The 20,229-nt window shown below is 35.0% G+C and overlaps 4 protein-coding genes across 10 annotated transcripts; 2 read left to right on the top strand and 2 right to left on the bottom strand.

Moving 5' to 3' along the window:
* Positions 1–410: 410 nt before the first annotated feature.
* On the top strand, positions 411–2,931 carry LOC126848252 (solute carrier family 35 member G1-like). Its single transcript, XM_050589010.1, has 3 exons — positions 411–952; positions 1,856–2,071; positions 2,265–2,931. Exons 1-3 carry the CDS (start codon positions 641–643, stop codon positions 2,757–2,759), a joined length of 1,023 nt encoding a protein of 340 aa, XP_050444967.1. The 5' UTR covers positions 411–640; the 3' UTR covers positions 2,760–2,931.
* Positions 2,932–5,175: 2,244 nt separating this feature from the next.
* On the bottom strand, positions 5,176–14,148 carry LOC126848225 (zinc finger protein 658-like). 4 transcript variants are annotated; one of them, XM_050588936.1, is made up of 8 exons: positions 13,896–14,148; positions 12,617–12,976; positions 11,949–12,419; positions 11,469–11,864; positions 10,889–11,014; positions 10,392–10,628; positions 9,869–10,196; positions 5,176–9,608 (listed from the first exon to the last, which is right to left on the bottom strand). In XM_050588936.1, exons 2-8 carry the CDS (start codon positions 12,937–12,939, stop codon positions 8,169–8,171), a joined length of 3,321 nt encoding a protein of 1,106 aa, XP_050444893.1. In that variant the 5' UTR covers positions 12,940–12,976; positions 13,896–14,148; the 3' UTR covers positions 5,176–8,168. The 4 variants fall into 4 exon arrangements, with proteins under 4 accessions (XP_050444893.1, XP_050444890.1, XP_050444892.1 ...); XM_050588933.1 differs by having other exon boundaries at positions 11,469–12,419; positions 13,896–14,147; XM_050588935.1 differs by lacking the exon at positions 13,896–14,148 and adding an exon at positions 13,192–13,531 and having other exon boundaries at positions 11,469–12,419.
* Positions 14,149–15,206: 1,058 nt separating this feature from the next.
* Positions 15,207–17,521, top strand: LOC126848263 (flavin reductase (NADPH)). Its single transcript, XM_050589031.1, has 6 exons — positions 15,207–15,471; positions 15,852–16,016; positions 16,112–16,201; positions 16,490–16,621; positions 16,696–16,848; positions 17,141–17,521. Exons 1-5 carry the CDS (start codon positions 15,399–15,401, stop codon positions 16,839–16,841), a joined length of 606 nt encoding a protein of 201 aa, XP_050444988.1. The 5' UTR covers positions 15,207–15,398; the 3' UTR covers positions 16,842–16,848; positions 17,141–17,521.
* LOC126848259 (N-alpha-acetyltransferase 80) lies at positions 16,712–19,977 on the bottom strand. 4 transcript variants are annotated; one of them, XM_050589020.1, is made up of 5 exons: positions 19,787–19,977; positions 18,353–18,478; positions 18,124–18,257; positions 17,664–18,001; positions 16,712–16,853 (listed from the first exon to the last, which is right to left on the bottom strand). In XM_050589020.1, the coding sequence occupies exons 1-5, from the start codon at positions 19,960–19,962 to the stop codon at positions 16,836–16,838; spliced, it is 792 nt and encodes a 263-aa protein (XP_050444977.1). In that variant the 5' UTR covers positions 19,963–19,977; the 3' UTR covers positions 16,712–16,835. The 4 variants fall into 4 exon arrangements, with proteins under 4 accessions (XP_050444977.1, XP_050444979.1, XP_050444976.1 ...); XM_050589022.1 differs by lacking the exon at positions 16,712–16,853 and adding an exon at positions 19,221–19,336 and having other exon boundaries at positions 17,358–18,001; positions 19,787–19,892; XM_050589019.1 differs by lacking the exon at positions 16,712–16,853 and having other exon boundaries at positions 17,358–18,001.
* Positions 19,978–20,229: the final 252 nt, after the last annotated feature.

The raw sequence follows: 20,229 nt of genomic DNA, 5'->3' as shown, positions 1-20,229 counted from the left end.
ACTTTTTCATCGCATTTAAATTTAAAATTATCTGTTATATTATATTATAAAATTATATGTATAATAATTTGCAATTTTCTTGATTTGTGTGTAACTGTTAATAACTTCGTGATTTACACAAATTATAGATTATGAGGACTAGAGCTTTTAAACGTTGTCCAAAGACATTGCACACAATTAGAATATTAGACTTATATCTACCAGAATTAAACAGAATCAGAAAAGTTAAATCTATAACACCCGCAACTTTATGTATATAGAATTTATTAACTGTATATGAAATTTTCAAATTTTGAAAATTTATATGTCGCAAAATATTCATAGAATCAATATGCCCCCCGATCGGGAAACATATGCTCCCTTCGCTTTCTTCCATCCATTTTAAAACGCGATCTCATTTCTTTTATCAGTGTATTATGTGACCCTCTTGTTTCACGTGGCTCTCCGAATCTTCCTAACGTCACACTTAATCCCCTAATAATCCATCAGTCGTCGATCTAAATTATGCTAATTGCGAACGGTCAACGTCGCAGATATCGTCCGATGACGACGTACATTATACAGCTCTCGCGCTGTCGATCATTCAACACGTTTGCCTCCTTTCTTTGCCCTTATATCGTGTCGCGTGTATAGAATCGCAATGAAGTTCAGCATAGAATCCACCGCATCCTATAACAGCATCCATCCTGCCTATCATTATACCGAGCAATTCGCCAATAATGGCGATACCTATCGGGAGGGCACCAGGTGGTATGGGGTTTTCCTCGCGTTCCTGTCGGGCACCTTCTTCACCATTAGCGCCGCTTTGGTCAAGGCGGTACGCAATGTGGACCCTATGATGTTGCTGGCCATCCGCGCCCTGTTGCAGATCCTAGTGATGCTCATCGTGGCCTGCAGATCGTCCGGAGAACTCTTCGGCCCTTCCGGACGGAGAATACTTATACATTTTCAGGTAACGCTCATCCGTATTTCAAGACGATATATGTATATATATGTATATCGATATATATATATATATATATATATATATATATATATATATATATAATCAATAATTCTTAAAGGTACAGATGATTTCCGAAATCATAAATTACCATTCTTTTTTCAAACTAAAATTCAATTATTTCTTAAAATTTTAACACATTCAAATATTTTTTTGTCTTTATACAAAAAAATTGAATCTTGAATACGATCTGTCTTGATGACAATTATAATAATTAATGGAGCAAACGAATAGTTGAAACTAGACAGTTCAATACTATTTTTTGTGGTTCGGAGATATTAAAATCCAAAGAATATATAAAATTTCATTTTACTTATTGAATAAACTCTATTTACGTAATAATGCATAAATCTATCGTCCTAGTTTTATGAAAGAAATACTTATCGCTCTAACACGCGGAAGTACTCGCTTCTATCTGTCTTTCAATTGATTATATATATATAAAATAATTACTCGCTTATCTACAGGCGCCGGCATTTTACGACGTGTATCGTATTACTGCATTAAGCTCGAAAAGATTGGCATCGACATTATTTATTCGTAACATATGCGTCCGCATGCAAAGTTCAGTTGTAACATTATAAAGTATATAAGAAAATACTTTCTTGCGAAGCACGAGAAAGTTAACATTAATATTAGATTAATATTTTAATAATGCAATAGCAAAAAATTGAAGATGACAATTTAGCAATAATAATAAGCTATTATTACACCGAATCACATTAATAAAAATTTATTATTTTTTTTAAATGAAATAATATTTTCAGATTTAGAAAACGGAAAACGTGAGCTTTGCTTTTCCTCATGATTTCCTCGCTTGTCTCGATTTATCACTTGATCTTGACCTTCTAGGGCCTGGTAGGCGGCATGACTCTGTCACTACTATACTACAGCTTCCGAGAATTACCTTTAGGAGATGCCACAACAATTATATTCAGTTCGCCTGTGATCGTCATCGCGCTTTCCTTCCTCTTCTTGAAGGAACCCTGCGGCGTTCTGCGTATACTGGTAGTCTGCACGCTTTTTGCAGGCGTCATCCTCGTTGCCAGACCGCCCTTCTTATTCCAGGTAATCAAAAACGAAGAAGAAATGATTTCATCCAGGTCCAATGATATAAAATCTTACAGTTTCATCGAGAGATTTTCCGATTGAAAGATTCAAACCTAATTTTCTCGAAATCTCAAACAAGATATTAATCTCATAATCAAATTTTAAGTTTATGTCAATCTTCGCAATCATCAAGTCACATTTCTCCTTTCAGATGCATCATGCCGAGAGCTACAATCTTATGGGATACCTGTGCGCCATCATGGCGACTGTCTTCACGGCGCTCAACATCGTCGTCATGAGAAAGTGTTCGGAGATACATTATTCTATCCTGGTGCTAAATCTGTCGTGCTGGTCGTTCGCCTCGTCTGTCTTCTTCTACTTTACAGTGTCTGGTCATGGCATTAGTCATGAACTTCACAAGTCCTGGCTGCCACATGACTGGTTCACCTGCCTCCAGATCATGTTGGTGGCGTTGACTGGCCTGACCGGTCAGGTCCTGGTGACGAAAGCATTGAAGATCGAAGGTGCGGGTAAAGTGTCAGTCACCAGGTCGCTGGATATCATATTGGCGTACGTGATCCAGGTATATATCTTTGGCGAGAAACCGACTTCGACCAGTCTGATAGGGGCGATCCTCATCATCTCTTCCGTGATTTGTATGGGCTTCGAGAAGGAAATCTACGCCGTCTGTGATTTCATTCCCTAATCACGAACAAAATCATTCGAAGTCGAGTAAAAAAAATCGCAAGAGGAAATAAAATCTTCAAATGCAAACAGTCTAATCTTGACTTGTATTCGTGGCAAGAACCTCTCCTCAAAATCACATACTATGCTTGGAATATCACGATATCAGATGAGAACAAATGATATTAATAAATCTTAACATTAATATATTAATAATATCAATTTATATATTTTTTTTAATCAATTGTGTTGCTGTACAATAAGTTTCCAAAGAGGTTGGTTGATTCGCAAGTAACATTTGCGCCTTTGTTAGGTTCTATCCTTTCTACATTTTTTTCCACATTTTAATTCTTAGAATGACGATATATGACAGACATGAAGCGTTTCGAACGATGATAGTAATGAATGATAATTATAAAATGACAGTAACAATGATGAAGTTATACATAATCAGTTTCAGGCAAATCTACATGTATACAAATATACATAGCGGTAGTTTTGCAGCGATGTAATCAGGTAAAAATGCTCGTGCGACTACATATAATATATACACATATACATATACATATACATACATATATATATATATATATATATATATATATATATATATATATATATATATTTCGATGATTTATTCAATGGAAAATCAAGAAAGGTATACAACTACGATTAACAGTAAACCGCTATACCATATCCAAGGTAATATAATTATGTACACGTGTGTTTTTATCTCTACTATCTCTATCTCACGTCCCTGAGCGCGAGAACGCACGATCCTGTTAGTTTCACTGGATAACGAATGCTACATCTTTCAATTTTTTTTTTTTTTTTACAGTGTGCTTAAAAATTTATACACATTTCAGGGCTCAATTTATAATTCGAGAAATACACGTAATGTAGGAAATACACATGTCCTCGCACACTTTCTCCCTCACATACATCCATGCATTTTTTTCTCTCATTCTGTCTCTCGATCAAATCGTGTGAAATTTTCATTATATAACATATCTTGTTATATCTTATGACCTATGATCGTATTCTACGTTCTGCCTTATTTTAATTAGAGAAAGAAGTCGCATAATTAATTACACTATATACGAATGACTTCTCACATTTGAAAAAAGTATGTGTGTGTGCATATACGAGTATGTTCTTTTCGCTCTCGTTTCATCCTACCCTTTCTTGTTTCACATTCTATATTTTCTCGTCACATTACTTGCATCCCAATACAATCGGATATGCTTTGTCTTAATGTAATCGCGAAAAATGTAATCATCAAATTCATTCGGGGAGTCACATATGATCGAGGGATACACCATTAGCGATGTAACAGAGGAATGTATATCGCGATAGAATTCTTTTACGAAGTAAAAAGCGAAATTTTCGAGCGATTTATCCGCGTAATTTTCGCACTCTACACATATTTCGTATATATGTGTGTAAATACATACATAATACATACATACATACATACATACATATATATATATATATATATATATATATATATATATATATTTACATGCGTATATATTCCGCTCTTTCTCCGATATCTTTTTTTTTTATTTTACATTGGTCATATATATCTCTCGTCCCTAAAGCGTATAATTTTCGCGACTGTACAAGTAAGGGACACGTTTGTCTGTGTATATTCTGATATAATAATTATCTCGCCTTTTTCTCAATTCTCACACAAAGTACCTGCGTTTTTCATACGCACCTATATAAATCTACATGGTATTGCTAAAAGAGGAAATTTATTGGCTTTGTCGTGTAGTTTGGAGGACATGCGATAGAAAATATTACGATATAATTACACGCCTCGAGAAGATCCCGACAACTAAACTTCCAATCACGTTGAATCTCCTCGATAAACACCAACGTTGACTATTGTCTCGAAAGATCTAAATAAATCCTGACCATCGATTTGTAAAAAAATTAAACATAAGCAGCAAATTGATTATATAAAATTAATTTTTCATAATTAACTCCCCATTATTTTCTCAAACTTTGCATGAATTTAAAAACGTTTTTTCATCCCCTAATGTAGACCCCCTGTTTCCGATGTGCGCGTAATCCCTCCTCCCCCTCCCCCTCTACCATTTCACGATATCCAAAAAAGATGCTTTTCCGGATTCACTCGCCCACCCTCACTGTTATCAAATGTTTACCAGATATCATATATTAAATATGCCTTTTTTCAAACAGATCCGCTTTTTCCTATCTTTCCTGGAGAAATAAAAACAAATAGAAATTTTTTGATAGGCACTGCACGCCGCCGATCCTTATCACCACAGTATTAAACAATTAAATGTACATCTTACTACGTCTCGAGAAATACTCAATGTGGAAATTTTTTCATCGTATCCAAAAATACGTTTTGGCTACAAAAATAGGGCACTTGCACTAGTTTTTTTGTTTCTCCCCCTTATCTCTTCTTTCTTTTCATTTTTTTTTTTTTTTTTTTGATTGCCTTAATCAACGCCGTGCAAGTATAAATACAAATGTCCATTTAGAATACACACATGTCAGTGTTCTTTCGAGTATCGCTCTCTCTTTTTTTTTAAACATTCAGGAAATTTTACGACCACTCTACTGCAACGTAAATATGCAATATATTCTTCTTGTCTCCTTCTTTTTCTCTACCAGCTAAATTTATCCGTGTGATACAAAATTTTTACTTTCGACAGCGAAATATTAGTTACTGTACTCGTAAGGACACGTATATTAATAAAAATTGTTAGTGAGATAATAGTGTTATTCGTATAATTTGAAAAATTCGAAGTCATGGCAAGAACGTGCATAAAGTGTTGAATTTGATATATTCTTCGTTGGCTATCGCAAAAGAATTGAGTACATTTTTCAGAAATAATGATTCACATATATCACACTTGTCCCAGAAATTGATTATAATATTAAAGTAATTTTAGATTAACTCCAATTGTGTGTGTGATTGTGAGTTTATAATAACTTTAGAATCATAATTTAAAAAAGAAGCGTCTTTGATAAATGACAAAAGCAATTCATGTAACATGTGCGCAAAAAAGATAAAATTTTTGCCAGAGGTGAATGTGAAAAGCGGCAACTTAAAAACGCATTTAAAAAATTTCTTCCACATTTAGTTTAATTATATATGCTACTTTTTAAATATATTTAAATATATTAAAGAACAGAGCTTAACAGTGGAAAATTAAGGAAAAATATCCAACAGAAAAAGAAAATCCAATATATCATTAGCTTTTTGCGTTCAAATTGTTCAACATTCACGCAAATGGAACATATATATATATATATATATATATATATATATATATATATATATATATATGCATATATACATATTGCATTAAAGACGAATATTCTTACACGACACAATAGAGATTAATTAAAGAAAAATTTATTTAATTAATTAATTAAATAAAAATTTATTTAATTAAGTAATTAAATAAATAAATAATTATTAAATATGAAAAACTCGTAAATCTATGAGCAGCATGGGTGTCTGAAAATTATAAAGCAAAGAAACTGTGAAAATCTCTTATAATATGGACTAGTATTATTCGTACCGATGTGTATATTTCTTTTTCCCAGTCGTAAAAACTCTTGTTCATGTGATGATCGACAATAAAAAAAGGTATCTGAATCAAGCACTCATGTGAACTTGCAGCCACACACAATAATAGAATAACAAATTTATAGTCATTTATTACATTTTTTTTAAGTAACAGCTATATCAGTGCGGCATTTTTATACAATTTTGAATATATGTATATATATGTATATATATATATATATATATATATATATATATATATATATAATGTATATATGTATATATAATATGTATATATGTATGATATCGATTTTCTTATAATATATATCAAAAGAACTTAAGAGCGTAACTAAATTTTATGTACAAGAGAACACGAAGTCGTTAATTTTGTAAAATTCAACGGTGTGTCCAAAGATATAAAGAAAATTCAAATTTGTGAATATTTCGCGGCAATTGCTTCTTTAGTGTTCGTGACAGTGTTTAGAATTGATTTTCTCTATCTTTCTGTTCGTATTCTAACAATAACATCATAATATTATCATATCGCATCATTCAATGGACCGATCATGGTCACTGGTCACGATATAAATAATTGTACATAAACTAAAATTATGTGCTAAAGGTAAAAACTGACATTCATAAAAGTAGCATACATGCAGTGCTGTACAGTTTCATTAATTTTTGAGAGCAATTCACAGTTTAGATGATTTTTACATAGTCATTGTTATCTGGCATTTCCTGCATTCATACAATCATCTCTCAAGTTTCGCGACATCTTTCGCGTCATTATCATAATTACTTGGTAGTAACAAATAAATATTTTTTTTTTTAAATTAATTTTTATCTTTTTTTCTTCTCTAGAAAAATAGAGAAGCAAACGTCATAATAGAATAACAAACTTAGTTACAATAAAGATTTCACCGCGGAAAATCCTAAATTGAAATTCACAAATACTAAAATAAGGGTGGCTCGCGACGGTAATTCAACACTTTACTCCTTGCCTTTGTTCGCTCATTATTAAAATAAATTAATCGTCCATTCTAGTCGATGCATACATCAATTTTAAGAATTTTACTTTTCGTATTAGAATTTTACTTATCGTATTGTAATGTACAAAAAGAATTGCATGGTTTTTGTGTCTGCATATTCCATATTTTACTTCTCAATTCAACTTGTGTCATAGCACTTCTCGTGCCATAGCATTTTCTCGTGTAAAAAATCGTAAAACTATAATCTCGTGTCACATTTCAATATTACAAATTCTAGACCAGATAGAAATTTCAACAATACAAAAACCGACATTCACGTGTCGGATACAATGTGAGATAAATGTGTTTTCGTTTAAAGGAAATACAATCTTCTCTTATGTAATATATCACGATATATGATATAGTGATATATAGCATTTCACGATATCACATACACACCTTATTTTCATTTTGTCATTAGTAGTTGGTGGTATAATCATTATCTGCATCTATTCAAACATCAAAGTTGAAAATTGAATATTCACGAAGAATATATAATACAAGAGAAACATATCACAAATTGATGATAAAAATTAAACAATAGTCGATAAATTCTCTAATGCGCGAAACACTCGAGTGCATTTGATAGAACGATAAGTATAGATAATTGAATCATGACGCCTAGCAGAACAAAGAGTGAGAAAGATGGAACGATTGGAAAGGAGAAGAAATGATGATAGCGATATAGGATAGTAGTGATAGAGGCGAGGACCAACGATCGTCGTCTCCTGCGAAACAACAAACCTCATGGACCGTGATAAAGAAATATTCGATTTGATTAAACTAATATACTTAAGGAAGTAGAACAAACTTCCGCGCCATTTTCCGGCTCGGATAAATTATTAAATCAAATGTGTATCGGCACGTGCACCAATAATTCGGCACGGCTGGAAAACACCGCGGCGCACATCTCGCATGTGTACTCCACCGCGTCCGGTATTATTGTCTCCGGGACATCGTCCACTGGTGTGATAACACTGTGCACAGCGAGCATCCTTGTCTGCGGCGCCGACTCCACCTTCACACTGAGTTTAACGCTATTGTCTACGTTGTCAATCTCCTCGGTCGCATCATGCGGCAATATGCTTTCCTCCTCATCTTGATCCTCTTCTTGAGCGGTGACAACGCTCGCCTCAAAGGCGACTTCTAGATTGCTGCCGTCCACCGTATGCTCCATTAATCGCGATGGATCGCCGCTATTCTCCATGTTATTATTATTATTGTTATTGTTATTTCGTAGTTGCAAATGCTGCTGCTGCTGCTGCTGCTCTTCCGCGTCCGGTTCGACTGTCTCGTTAAATTCCTGCTTCACTATCGTTTTCTGCCTCTTGGATCTCTTCAAGGTCGTCGCTCTCTTTTTGGTCGACGATTCTTGATTCTTGCCGAGGGCGAGAATATTGCCATTGTTGTTCCTGCGATTGTCGCCGGTAGCCTTTGGTACACCAGGTTCTTGCTTAATGTTCATCAATAACTGCTGCTGTTGCTGCTGCGTTGACATGTCCTCCTTCATCGGTTTTGCCGGAAACGTTGCCGCCGTGACCTGCAGCTTACCCTCGATATGGTAACTGACGTTTTTGGTACGCGGTCGATTTCTTTCACCGCCAGGGAAAATGCCAGACTTATGCTCGTTTGGCATCACCTTCGGCGTTCGCGTTACCATCGTCTTCGTCTTCTGACCTTTTTTCGCGCCATCGCTACCCACTTCCACCGGCACCCGCGTCTTTTGCGTGTGTATCATCTTCGGTCGGCCCGATTGGTTTGACAATTGCGTCTCTTTCTTATCCTCCTTGCGCAGTTTCTTTTTCGAAAGTTTCGATTTGGACGCGTTCAATTTGGAGTTGCTCACGATCGAGTTTATATTTTGCAGCGAGCTTTCAAAGCTTTTCAGTACATTTTGGTAACCTTCCTCAACATTTGACCGATGTTGCTTGTTTTTCTTGCCAAGTTTTCGCTTTGTGTTGTCCTCCGAATCGGAACCGCCGCCACCGCCAATGCTGCCACCGCCGCCAGTAGTGCTTTCCATCATGTACGAAAACTCGTTTTTACGTACCATTGTGTTCGTCTCATGTGGCTTCAACTTGCGTCTTCTCTTATACTTGCGCGGCCCGGTCTGCGGCTGACGACTTAACGCAGTATTGTCGTCGCAATGCTGTACTATGTGCGCCACTATTTCCTCAGATGTACCGTATGACATGCCGCATACTTTGCATAAAAACGGTGTCACACTGCCCACGCATTTTGGATCCGGCCCGGAATGATGCGCGCGAACGTGTTCCCGAAGAACTACCTGCAATGGACAAAATATAAAATTTAGTTTCGATTATTTATTCTACTCAAAACATCTTTTAACAGAAAAAGTTCTTTCTTAATGCGCACATAAACGTAAAATATTTAAAAAATGCCATTTAACATTATTGGAGTAATAGAACATTGGAATGTTCTATTTCAAAAATTCTAATATCATTTAAAATGATATAATGTTATCGCTAAATTACAATCCATTTAATCTTTTTCGTTTATATTTTCATACTCTAACAATCAACTTACTCTCTGATTGAAAGCCCGAGAACAGATTGCGCATTCGTACGGTTTCTCGCCGGTGTGAATGCGCTCGTGTTTTCTCAACGTACCACCATCAGCGAAGGCCTTCCAACAGAACCGGCAGCCATAAGGCCTCTCACCCGTATGGATACGTATGTGGATCTGTTGCGAGCTGCGACTTCCAAAGGTCTTGCCGCATTCGCGACACGGAAACGAACGGCCACCTAGCTCTTTGTTATGCGAATGACGGTGACTCACGAGAGCCCTTCCATCAGGAAATTCTTCTCCACATTCATCACAAGCTACCATTTTATTACGATGAGATACCATATGTCTGTACATAAGACAATTATTTGTCCGATTATTTACATAAAAAAAATTGTGAAGAATCTTGTTGAAGATAAAGAATTAAAGAATTACAGATAAGATATTACATATATGTCTTTGGATGTACTATTTTGAAATATAATACGACGTAAATGCATATGTCTAGAGAAAGAAATAAAAATTTCATATTTATTATAGTTACCTTCGCAATCTAGCTTTACTGTGAAAACGTTTCGCACACTTTGTACAACTAAAAGTCTTGTCGACATTGTGCACCCAAGAGTGCTTTAATAAGCTGCGTTTGTCCTTGCATGTTTTTCCACATAGAGTACATGTATTCGGCGGCGCGTCCTCGGCATGATTTTGCTGCACATGCTCTGCAACTTCAGCTTCGTCGCGGCATCTCGCCCCGCACAACAGACAACGGCGACTAGGAGATCTTGTTGTAAAACAAGATTATTAAATAAATATATATATGTATATATAATATACATTTATCGTGCTCCGAATTTCTCCAAAACAAGAGAGCCCAAGCTCCGTATCAATATATGTTATTGCAATATATTTCATTTAACATCAATATTTTATTTATTTTTTTCTCTCTCTCTCTCTATGTCTCTCTCTCTCTCTCTCTCTCTCTCTCTCTCTCAATCGCTAGATGATTAAAACTAGAGCAAATATTAGAGTAAAACTCTATACCTTGAAGCGTGGAGTTCTGCATGTGCCAATAATGCTAATGCTTCCTCGAACCATTCTCCGCAAACATTGCATACGTGATGTTGACTGGAACCTTCCATTGTGTCCACTTCTTGCTTGATATGAGCTCTATACACAATATCAAATTTTATATAAAAGATTGCTGATATTAATACTCGTAATACACATTTTAAATTTATTAAAACTATGTGTAAATTTATACACACACACACACACACAAATATTTTTAAAAAATATTTTACAATAAATTAAAATTTACAATATATAATACCACAATATGTAAAAAGATCAATTCCAAAAAAAGTCAATATTTTTAAATTCTGAGAGAAGTTTCATTTATATAATTCTTTAAAAGTTTCTAATAGTTTCAATTAAGTATCTTTGCTTAAGCTTTAAATATAATTCCATTAAAATGTCTTTCTTAAATCTATAAATCTCCAATTACTCTCTCTCTTTCTCTCTCTGTCTATGTATGTGTATGTGTGAAATTTTTATACAAAAATTATTTTCAGCTCATATCCAATCATTGCATTTAAAAAGCGATAATTATTAGAGTTCTTACTTTTGATGACGTTTAAGCAGATCTAAACGATGGAATGGTACCCCACAGGTGTTGCAATAAAACTCGCCAAATCTTTCGTTGTCGGCTGTATAAGTAGCATCGTTGTCATACTCCTCCTCGGAAGCTTGCTGCGGAATAGTGCCGCCATGTTTAACGCGCACATGTTCTCGCAGAGTGCCTACATCCCAGAACATCTCACCGCATGAGGTGCATTCAAACGGACTGTCACCACCATGAACGCGCGCGTGTGAGGCTAACGCCTTTTCCCTAGCAAAGCCGACGCCGCAGAACTGACAGACGTATGGTTTGGTCGGATCGGTGACGGGCCACTGCGGTGATTGTTGCTCGACAGACATCTCTTCCATCTGCCACTTCGAACTGGATGCGTAATTGCCGCTGCGGGCAGAATCACCATCGGTCAGGTCGTCTTCAAGTAGCGATAGCGTGTCCTCGTAGTTATCGTACGGTTTATACACATACTTGCCCATCTCCATCTTGATATTATCTTCGATGTTGTTGCGTTTCGGCAGGCCAGCGGCGGTATTGCTTTTCCGCTTGCGCGGCGCGCTCGATTGCACCTTTTTGCGTCTGCCCTTGATACCACTTGTTGTTGCGTCCTCCTCTTCGGCTGCTAGAGAATCTTCGTCGTTCAACTCGTCCTCCAAACCTTCCCGTGTTGACGGGATGTATGCGTGAATCTTCAAGTGATTATTCAAATCGCACTTGCGCACATAACGCGCTCCGCACAAGTTACAACCATGTGGCCGATCTGTCTGATGCGCCACCATGTGATTCATCAGATTTGCCTTTTTACGGAACCTACGACTGCAGAAGTCACATGGATACGGCCGGGCGTTCTGATAGGAATCTTGATCGATCGGCAATGGTATCTCCATATCGTCATATTCCAGCAAATTGTCATGTGTTACCTTCGTTTCTGGAATCTCGACCCTTCAAATGGAAAAATTTATTATATTGTGGCAAACTTTAAAAACATTAAAAAAAAATCAACTGTGGAATCTTGATCAAAGTTTTAAGAACATAAAGATATCCTAGATTAAAATATCAAAATGTTAAAATAATAAATACAAGATTTGGATAAAGAGATACATCAATTATGCATCAATATATATTTATATTGAACTTACCCATCATCTGGACCAGGCCTGTCCCAATTGTCGGCTATTACTTCTTCTGTCACTTGTATATTCAGATAATCATGGCCCTGATCTTGTGGTACAATATAAATAGATTCCATATCGTTAGTCTGAGGTACCATTAGTATCTCAGACTCTGTTGTAGGCGCTACATCAGGAACAGATTCAACAGTTTCTTCCACTGCCACTTCCTCGCAAGCGCCTATCACCTCCTCCTCTGAAGCAACCAACTGTGCTTCAAGGCCGCATATCACCTCCTCGTGTAGTTCCACGTCTCCCATCCATTGCAAATTTAGATCCCCAGCGACATCCATTTTGTTAGATTTTCAAACTACTTGATCACTGAAATCACTGCAACATTATGGATTAGTAAATACTTGTGTCACGGCAGCTTGCATCATGATCTTAAATTATATTCATAATCATATAAATTAAACCATAATTGATTTTGCAAATCCATTACATGAACAAGAAGTCTTACAGTTTCACAAATCTGTTACATAGATTGTATCTTGCAAGTTTAACACAATGGACAGTGATTTATTTATTATTCGACGTTTGCGTACAATTGTATAGGTTCTTATCGCAAAATCGTCGATTTTGTCTCGAGACGCAACGCGCGCAGCAGGATGATCCCCTGCGGATTCAAGATTACATCATAAGAGAAGGCGAGCCGTCGTCGAGGAATCGCGTTCAACGATCTCCGGACACTGACACGTAACGATGTTCTCGGGACGATTCGATTCTCGAACATATAGCGAATAATTATCAGCAAAACTCCGGGTGTCCTCTTCCCCCTCCCTTTTTCCCCTAAAATTGTGCGACAAACGATGATCGGAGTGAACAGCCCGAACTTGGCTGATCGGCCGTCGAGGTTGCGTTACCGATTGTGTTGACGTCTCAGGCTCTAAGGTTATAATTATATAGGTTATATGGCGTTTGTGGCGGAGAGAGGTTATAATGAGAGGGAAATATGTCGGAGACGTGGCGTCGTTGAGCCCGGTTCACGCGCGAACACGCTGGTATCTCGCGACGCCGGAAACGAGGGATCGACTACGAGTGTCGCGATGTGCCTCTCGAGGATGATGACGAGGACAAAGACGACGAGTCGCGAACGAGTGAGCGGAACCGCCGTCTCTCGGTCGCTCTTCGCCCTTTCTCCTCGCGGCGAAAACGCGCGCGCGATGGGGACGCGGCGTCGCCGCGCGTTCGGGACGAAAGATCGGTGCGCGAGACACGGCGCGTTCCTCGGAACGCAGACTTTACTTACTGTTAAAGAGCCAGACGATTACGACACAGCCAGTAACCTAACCAAAGAACATTCGTACGCGATCGAGAAGTCCAGCGTCGACCTTCGCTTGTTTTCAATCTGGTGGGGGATGCGTTTAGAAATAAAACGTGACAAAATGGCGGCGGCTCGTAATGAATGCGCGCGCGCGCGCGCGCACGCTTACCGTGTGTCATGAATGGGATTGCACATAGATAAGAAAGTTGTCACGAAAACTCGCCCGCGATTTCAATCGACGACGTTTCGTCGTCAGCCAATAGGAAGATTCGCTTTCGAGGGACTTCAACGGTAACATTTTTTTATCCTTCGAAAACATGTTGTATTGAGAATCCAACGAGAATCCAATTTTGTTTTTGCGCATTTTTAAAAGCACCCTAAAGTCGCGTTCTGAAGTAAAATTATGAAATGTTTTGATTCGATGTCATTATCAGGCAAGGTATACTTCTCTCTCTCTCTCTCTCTCTCTCTCTCTCTCTACTCTCTATACATATTATTTATTACGCATAAAATAAATCAAGAGACATACGATGTTTCATTTTATCCATGCACAAAGTATAATGGAGCATAATTTATTATAATACGTTTGATAAAAACTAAAAAAAAATCGAATGTATTATAGATATATAGATGAACGCATGAAATATTAAATTCAATAAATTATCATATATTTATATATTACTAAAAAACAAATATCTATATATGAAGAAAAGCTCATTTATATATATAAAGCAAAAATATCCTATGCACATACTTAAATTATTCCTCTGGTTTCAAGAACACAACGCGCATATCGAATCTCTATCGCTTTTGCAATTTGCTCATCTGCATTAATATAACATATCTCCAACGATTAATTCAATTTTACTTTTAAGATTTTTAGAAATTTTGTCTTCAGCCTCTACAAAAGCTTTTACGTTCCAGATCTTGATAATAATTCATATAAAAAATATGCATATATAATATCACGAAATAAAATTTAAAAGTAAAAAATTTAAAACACAATTTAGTGTTAATAATAATAAATCGTGCTCTATAATATCCCACATTATATTATATCAATATTAGTTCAATATTAATTAAGATAAAAAACATTAAACAAAAGCTGACACATTAATTATAGAATAAATAAAATAAAAATTTTTCTTCGAAATATAAATTTAATTTTTCTCCTTATCACATAAAACGCTAAATAATTAAGTCTGATAAAACTTTATGCATTAAAAGATGAAGCATATATGTCACATCTTGGATAAGCGAATGATGCATAATATCTATTATGTAAGAAAAAACATATGTCAACTGTCAACATATCGATGAATGTTTTATCATTGCTATCACGGTGCAATTAATGCGTTCGCCGCTGACGCCATACACGTATCGCCCTCCCCCAAGGTTTGCAAAAATGATTCGTCATTTTCTGTCTAGCGAGATAGATCTATATAATCGCGCGTGAGGCTATGCGATAACGCATTATCAATCGGCGAGATGAAGCGAGTCGTGATATTCGGTGCTACCGGAAACACCGGTCTGTGCTCTCTGAGATCGGCCGTAGAAAATGGTAAATTTTTCGGCCCATTACATATATGTGTGTGTGTGTAATCACGGAATTTACATTATCATTCTTTCTCTCTTGATAATAATACAGTGCGCCGTTGATAACGTTATTCTGCTTGTTACGGATGTGATAATTGCGTATAATTAGCGTTGTGCCAAAGCTTCTCTTCGAGTGATTCAAGAGTGATGCGATGATCCATGCAAGAGAGATCATTTCCTTTTTTTTTTTCAAATTGAAATGCTTAAAGTTAAATTTATATATAAATAATTATACACATCAGATTTATATATAGCAGTAATTGTCTGTATATGTGCATGACATTAGCTTTTAAAGTTTATTTTCGTGATATTATATATATATTTTTTATATCAATTATTATCCAGATCTGGACGTAAGAGCTTTTGTAAGGGATGAAGCCAAAATTCCTGAAGACCTTAAAAATAAAATTGAATCAGTCGTTGGAGATGTTACTAATGCAGAGCAAGTTACAAAAGCGGTAGCTGATAGAGATGCTGTTGTTGTAGTTCTAGGAACCAGGAATGATTTGAGTATGCACAGAAATTTTTGTTTTATACATATATGGAACTGAACTTACTGTTATCATATAAAGTAATATGTTGTATTTATTTTATTCTACTTTTAGGTCCTACTACTGTATTATCTCAAAGCTTAAAGAATATAATAGATGCCATGAAAACACATAATGTTGAACTAATCTCTGTATGTCTGTCTGGTAAAGTATAATTGTAAAACAAAGAAATTTCTAAGAATGACAAAATAAAAAATATCTATTATACTAGAAAACAAAATATATATATATATATATATATATATATATATATATATATATATATATTGTGCAACAGTTTGTACTGAACTGCTTTAAAAGAAAATATCTTCTTCACATTTCTTTGATACATTGGGATTTTCTATATTTAATTATTTAATATGTTATACAACACTTGTCTTTCTACAAATTGCTATACTAACTTATCTTTCTACAATTGTCTATTGCTTTCAGCATTTTTATTCTACAAACCTGAAGCAGTACCTGCTATATTTAAAGACTTAAATGCAGATCATCAACGCATGTTTGACATGATCAAGACGAGTGGACTGAAGTGGATAGCGATATTGCCACCACACATAGCAGGTATGTAAAAAAAATAAGGAAGCCAATCTTTTCGATATCCTCTCGAGAAATCTCACCAATTTTATATATTTTAGATACACCAAAATCAAAGTACACTGTCACATTCGACTCTTCACCTGGACGCGCAATCTCCAAACACAATTTAGGCGCGTTTCTCGTAGAGTGTCTCATGAAACCAGAGTATTATCAAAAAGTTTGTGGCATCGCCAACATTTCATGAAAGAATGGTGATCTATAAATAATGAAATGCATGCAATTTGTTTAATGGAAAAATATATTAATTATATATATATATATATATATATATATATATATATATATATATATATGTGTGTGTATTAATTATATAAATATATTAATTATATATATATATATATATATATGTAAATATATATTAAGTATATATATTTTTGTATTTGTGTATAAATTGTGTCATCATGTTTGATAGATTTAATATTTATACAATATGAATTGCATGAGCTGGATGGATAAAAACATATTTGTATTGTTCTGTCGTAGGAAGACCACAGATAAGGAAAGCATGATATTTGAAATAAATATAGAAGAGCAGTCTGACTCGCGAAATAAATTGTACTAAAAAATAGAGAATAAATCTATCTATCTACTAATCATTATAAATTAAAGTTAATTAAAGTTAAAAATAGCTAAAAGAAAGAATTCTGTGATTCTTTACAGATGTTATGTTGTAAGAACAAAATCTAAAATATAGGTCACATTGCTTGGGTAAATTGAAAAGTCAAATGCATTTTTATTTGCCTTATAATTATGCGAAACGATTTGCCTAATCAATGTTCACTAATGAATATGATCTGAACAAAACACTGTTCAAGTCTTCTACTAAAATATGATATATTAAATTATCTATCCTGTTTTATAGTTTATTCTTTGTTTCTTGTTCTACTCGATTTTATTTTAACCATATTCTTTTTTAACCGTCTAATTTCAATCGACATGAATCCAAACAAAAGAACAAGGAAAAATGTAATATTTTAATACAATGCTAGTATACTAATTTCTTTACCATGTGTGTTTTTTGGGATAGCATTCGCGTATCGAAAAATTTCGACAGATGCAATGCCGGCATCGGGGGTGGTGGCGGTGGTGGTGGCTGTCCGGCCTGATCGGCGTTCCGTTCCTTGAATTTTGTTTTGTCGAGAGGCGGACTAGCTGTTATGATGTCGTTAATGCCATACGCTTTGAACGGATCGCATACCTTGTACCCGTTCTTATAGTAAAACACTTCCTGACCAACTGTCCTTAGATAAATATTTCTCAGACCCTTTCTCACAACGTACTCTTCCATGTCACGCAATAATCTAGATCCTAATCCTTGAGATCTATATCGATAGTCGATTACAACTGAAACATCATAGATATGTAGATTTTTTATTATAAAATGTTATATATTATATTATGCGATGTATATGTCGTCTGAATTAAATTATTTTAATACTACATACATTATATTTATTTTTACTTACCAGATTCTATGTAGCAACTAATTTTCAATCTACCAACCAGAGATATTTTGCAATGTCCAAGAACTTTATCCTTATCATTAATCAGAATCAGAGATGTGGGAAATTCATCACAAGACACCTTCAGAGATTTCGTTCTGCAATGTAACAATACAGAAGCTGTGAGTTTGTCGATACATTTTCTCTATCTCTTTCTGAATAATCTTTAAGAATCAAGGGGAAAATAACACACCGTGCAGTTTCGCTTCGAGGCCATTCAGAATTAAGTAACTTATAACAATCTTTGATCAAATCAGGTCGATGGTGAAGAGGTATCACTCTGTACTTATATGTAGCATTGCTTTCCATCATATCTTGTCTACAATAAAAATTGAATAATTTTGAAATTATTTCATAGTCAAATATAAATCTCACATCTAAACATATTTTAAATACTTCATTTAAAACATAATTTTCTAATTTTTAAATTACTTCTCTAATAAAAAAAGTGTTACAAAGTATCATGCAAATAACAAAAAAATTTTATTCCAGGTCTTTTATAGTTTATTAAAGTCTTCTTGAAAATAAAATCTTCAAAAATATTCAGCTCTTATTTTTTTAAATTAAATTTACAGCTGTCTAAAATACAGCTATGTAAAATATATAAATTTTGTATAATTAGTAATTGCGTATGTACGCATATTTCCCATATAATTTTTATATATATCCTTTTAAGTTTTATTTAACATTTATTTATAATAAATATATATTTATTTATCTCACACATATATATATATATATATATATATATATATATATATATATATATTCTCACAGCTATATATTCTATAAATAAAAGTAAACATGAGTTTATGCAATATAACTACATCAATGGGTGTATCTATGTATAAATACAAGCTAAATAAAGTATGTTTGTAAACCCACAAACTTTTAATCAATACCTCTGATATGTGTTTTTCATTCTTTTCAGTCTTGTCTATCTTTTCTATTCAAATTTCATTTGATATATACATCTATATATATCTCTCTTCCTGTCATATATCTACATATATATTCTGTATACAGTATAGCTATGAATATATGTATACGCATGTACATACAAGTCATAGCAGCTGAGAGAGTTTTCCCGCGGATTGCTGCAGTGGAAATCTTATTAACACGTTCCCTGCCAAGCCGTTTTTGCCCAACTTGTCGTACAGGCCATTTGAAGTTTTGTCTAAAGATTGGTATATTATCACATAATATTTCATTATATCATAAGTCGATAAGTATTTAGCTTGTTTTGATGATGTATGTCTGCGTGTACCATTTATGGTACACGTGGCCTGATGGTCAAGTTTAGCGTGTACCATAAATGGTACACGTGGCATGGAACGTGTTAATCTATTGCGATACATCCTCGCAATGTCTGTCGCGCACGCTCAAGCGGGGAGCACACACTTTTGCATAAGCGCATAACCATAAACATAAAGAAATTGATTGGTCCACAAATGTATGCATAAGAAAATGAACCAATCAATTTCCTTATGTTTATTGTTATGAGCTTATGCAAAAGTGTGTGCTCCCCGCTTCAGGCTTAGATGCGACTGACATGATAAGCGTATCGGAGCATGAAGTGGCATGAACAGTCGCGAGAGTAGGAGGGATGCAAAAAGGGTGTCCTTACCGCGTAATATTTCGATAAGATGGAATTAGTTCGCACGAACTCAAATTGATACGATAGGATCTCAGTGGCGGTGTCATCGTTTTCCGCTCCGAAACGATATTTCGGTCTGATTTTATCCCCACCGCGTTATGCCGAATAATCATTCCCATGTGCGTCCCTCTCGTGCGCATATCCATATCCCCACCTGACTCCCGATTCTTTCTTTGATCTTCTCAGATTTCTCGAGATCTTGCATTGTTACGTATATTTCTTTATACGACTAACGAGCAAAGATCTCTCTATTGATATATATTTATCTAATGGTGTTATATTATATTTTGATATACTGCAGATCTGCTTGGTTCTTGTCGTTAGTTTGCTAAGAATTAAAATAATAAAAATATAAAGATTTGTAAGCATTAAAATCCTCCTACTTTAAATATTTTTCCAACTATATTATTATA

The sequence above is a fragment of the Cataglyphis hispanica genome, chromosome 3 (assembly GCF_021464435.1).
Source record: "Cataglyphis hispanica isolate Lineage 1 chromosome 3, ULB_Chis1_1.0, whole genome shotgun sequence".
NCBI classification, from domain to species: domain Eukaryota; kingdom Metazoa; phylum Arthropoda; class Insecta; order Hymenoptera; family Formicidae; genus Cataglyphis; species Cataglyphis hispanica.
The sequence above is the reverse complement of the archived record's forward strand: the minus strand, read 5'-3'. Positions and strand labels throughout refer to the sequence as shown.

Excerpts from the sequence above, each read along its gene's own strand:
- LOC126848252 (XM_050589010.1), top strand. The coding sequence starts at position 641 with ATGAAGTTCAGCATAGAATCCACCGCATCCTATAACAGCATCCATCCT. Across the intron at positions 953-1,855 it reads GAATACTTATACATTTTCAG|GGCCTGGTAGGCGGCATGAC; the intron begins GTAACGCTCATC and ends TTGACCTTCTAG. Across the intron at positions 2,072-2,264 it reads GACCGCCCTTCTTATTCCAG|ATGCATCATGCCGAGAGCTA; the intron begins GTAATCAAAAAC and ends TTCTCCTTTCAG.
- LOC126848225 (XM_050588933.1), bottom strand. The coding sequence starts at position 12,939 with ATGGATGTCGCTGGGGATCTAAATTTGCAATGGATGGGAGACGTGGAA. Across the intron at positions 11,015-11,468 it reads CTGCTTAAACGTCATCAAAA|AGCTCATATCAAGCAAGAAG; the intron begins GTAAGAACTCTA and ends TATTGTGTATAG. Across the intron at positions 10,629-10,888 it reads GCAGAACTCCACGCTTCAAG|ATCTCCTAGTCGCCGTTGTC; the intron begins GTATAGAGTTTT and ends TTTTACAACAAG.
- LOC126848263 (XM_050589031.1), top strand. The coding sequence starts at position 15,399 with ATGAAGCGAGTCGTGATATTCGGTGCTACCGGAAACACCGGTCTGTGC. Across the intron at positions 15,472-15,851 it reads GAGATCGGCCGTAGAAAATG|ATCTGGACGTAAGAGCTTTT; the intron begins GTAAATTTTTCG and ends ATTATTATCCAG. Across the intron at positions 16,622-16,695 it reads ATTGCCACCACACATAGCAG|ATACACCAAAATCAAAGTAC; the intron begins GTATGTAAAAAA and ends TATATATTTTAG.
- LOC126848259 (XM_050589019.1), bottom strand. The coding sequence starts at position 19,962 with ATGGATATGCGCACGAGAGGGACGCACATGGGAATGATTATTCGGCAT. Across the intron at positions 18,258-18,352 it reads CCTCGAAGCGAAACTGCACG|AACGAAATCTCTGAAGGTGT; the intron begins GTGTGTTATTTT and ends GTTACATTGCAG. Across the intron at positions 18,002-18,123 it reads TAGTTGCTACATAGAATCTG|TTGTAATCGACTATCGATAT; the intron begins GTAAGTAAAAAT and ends ATGATGTTTCAG.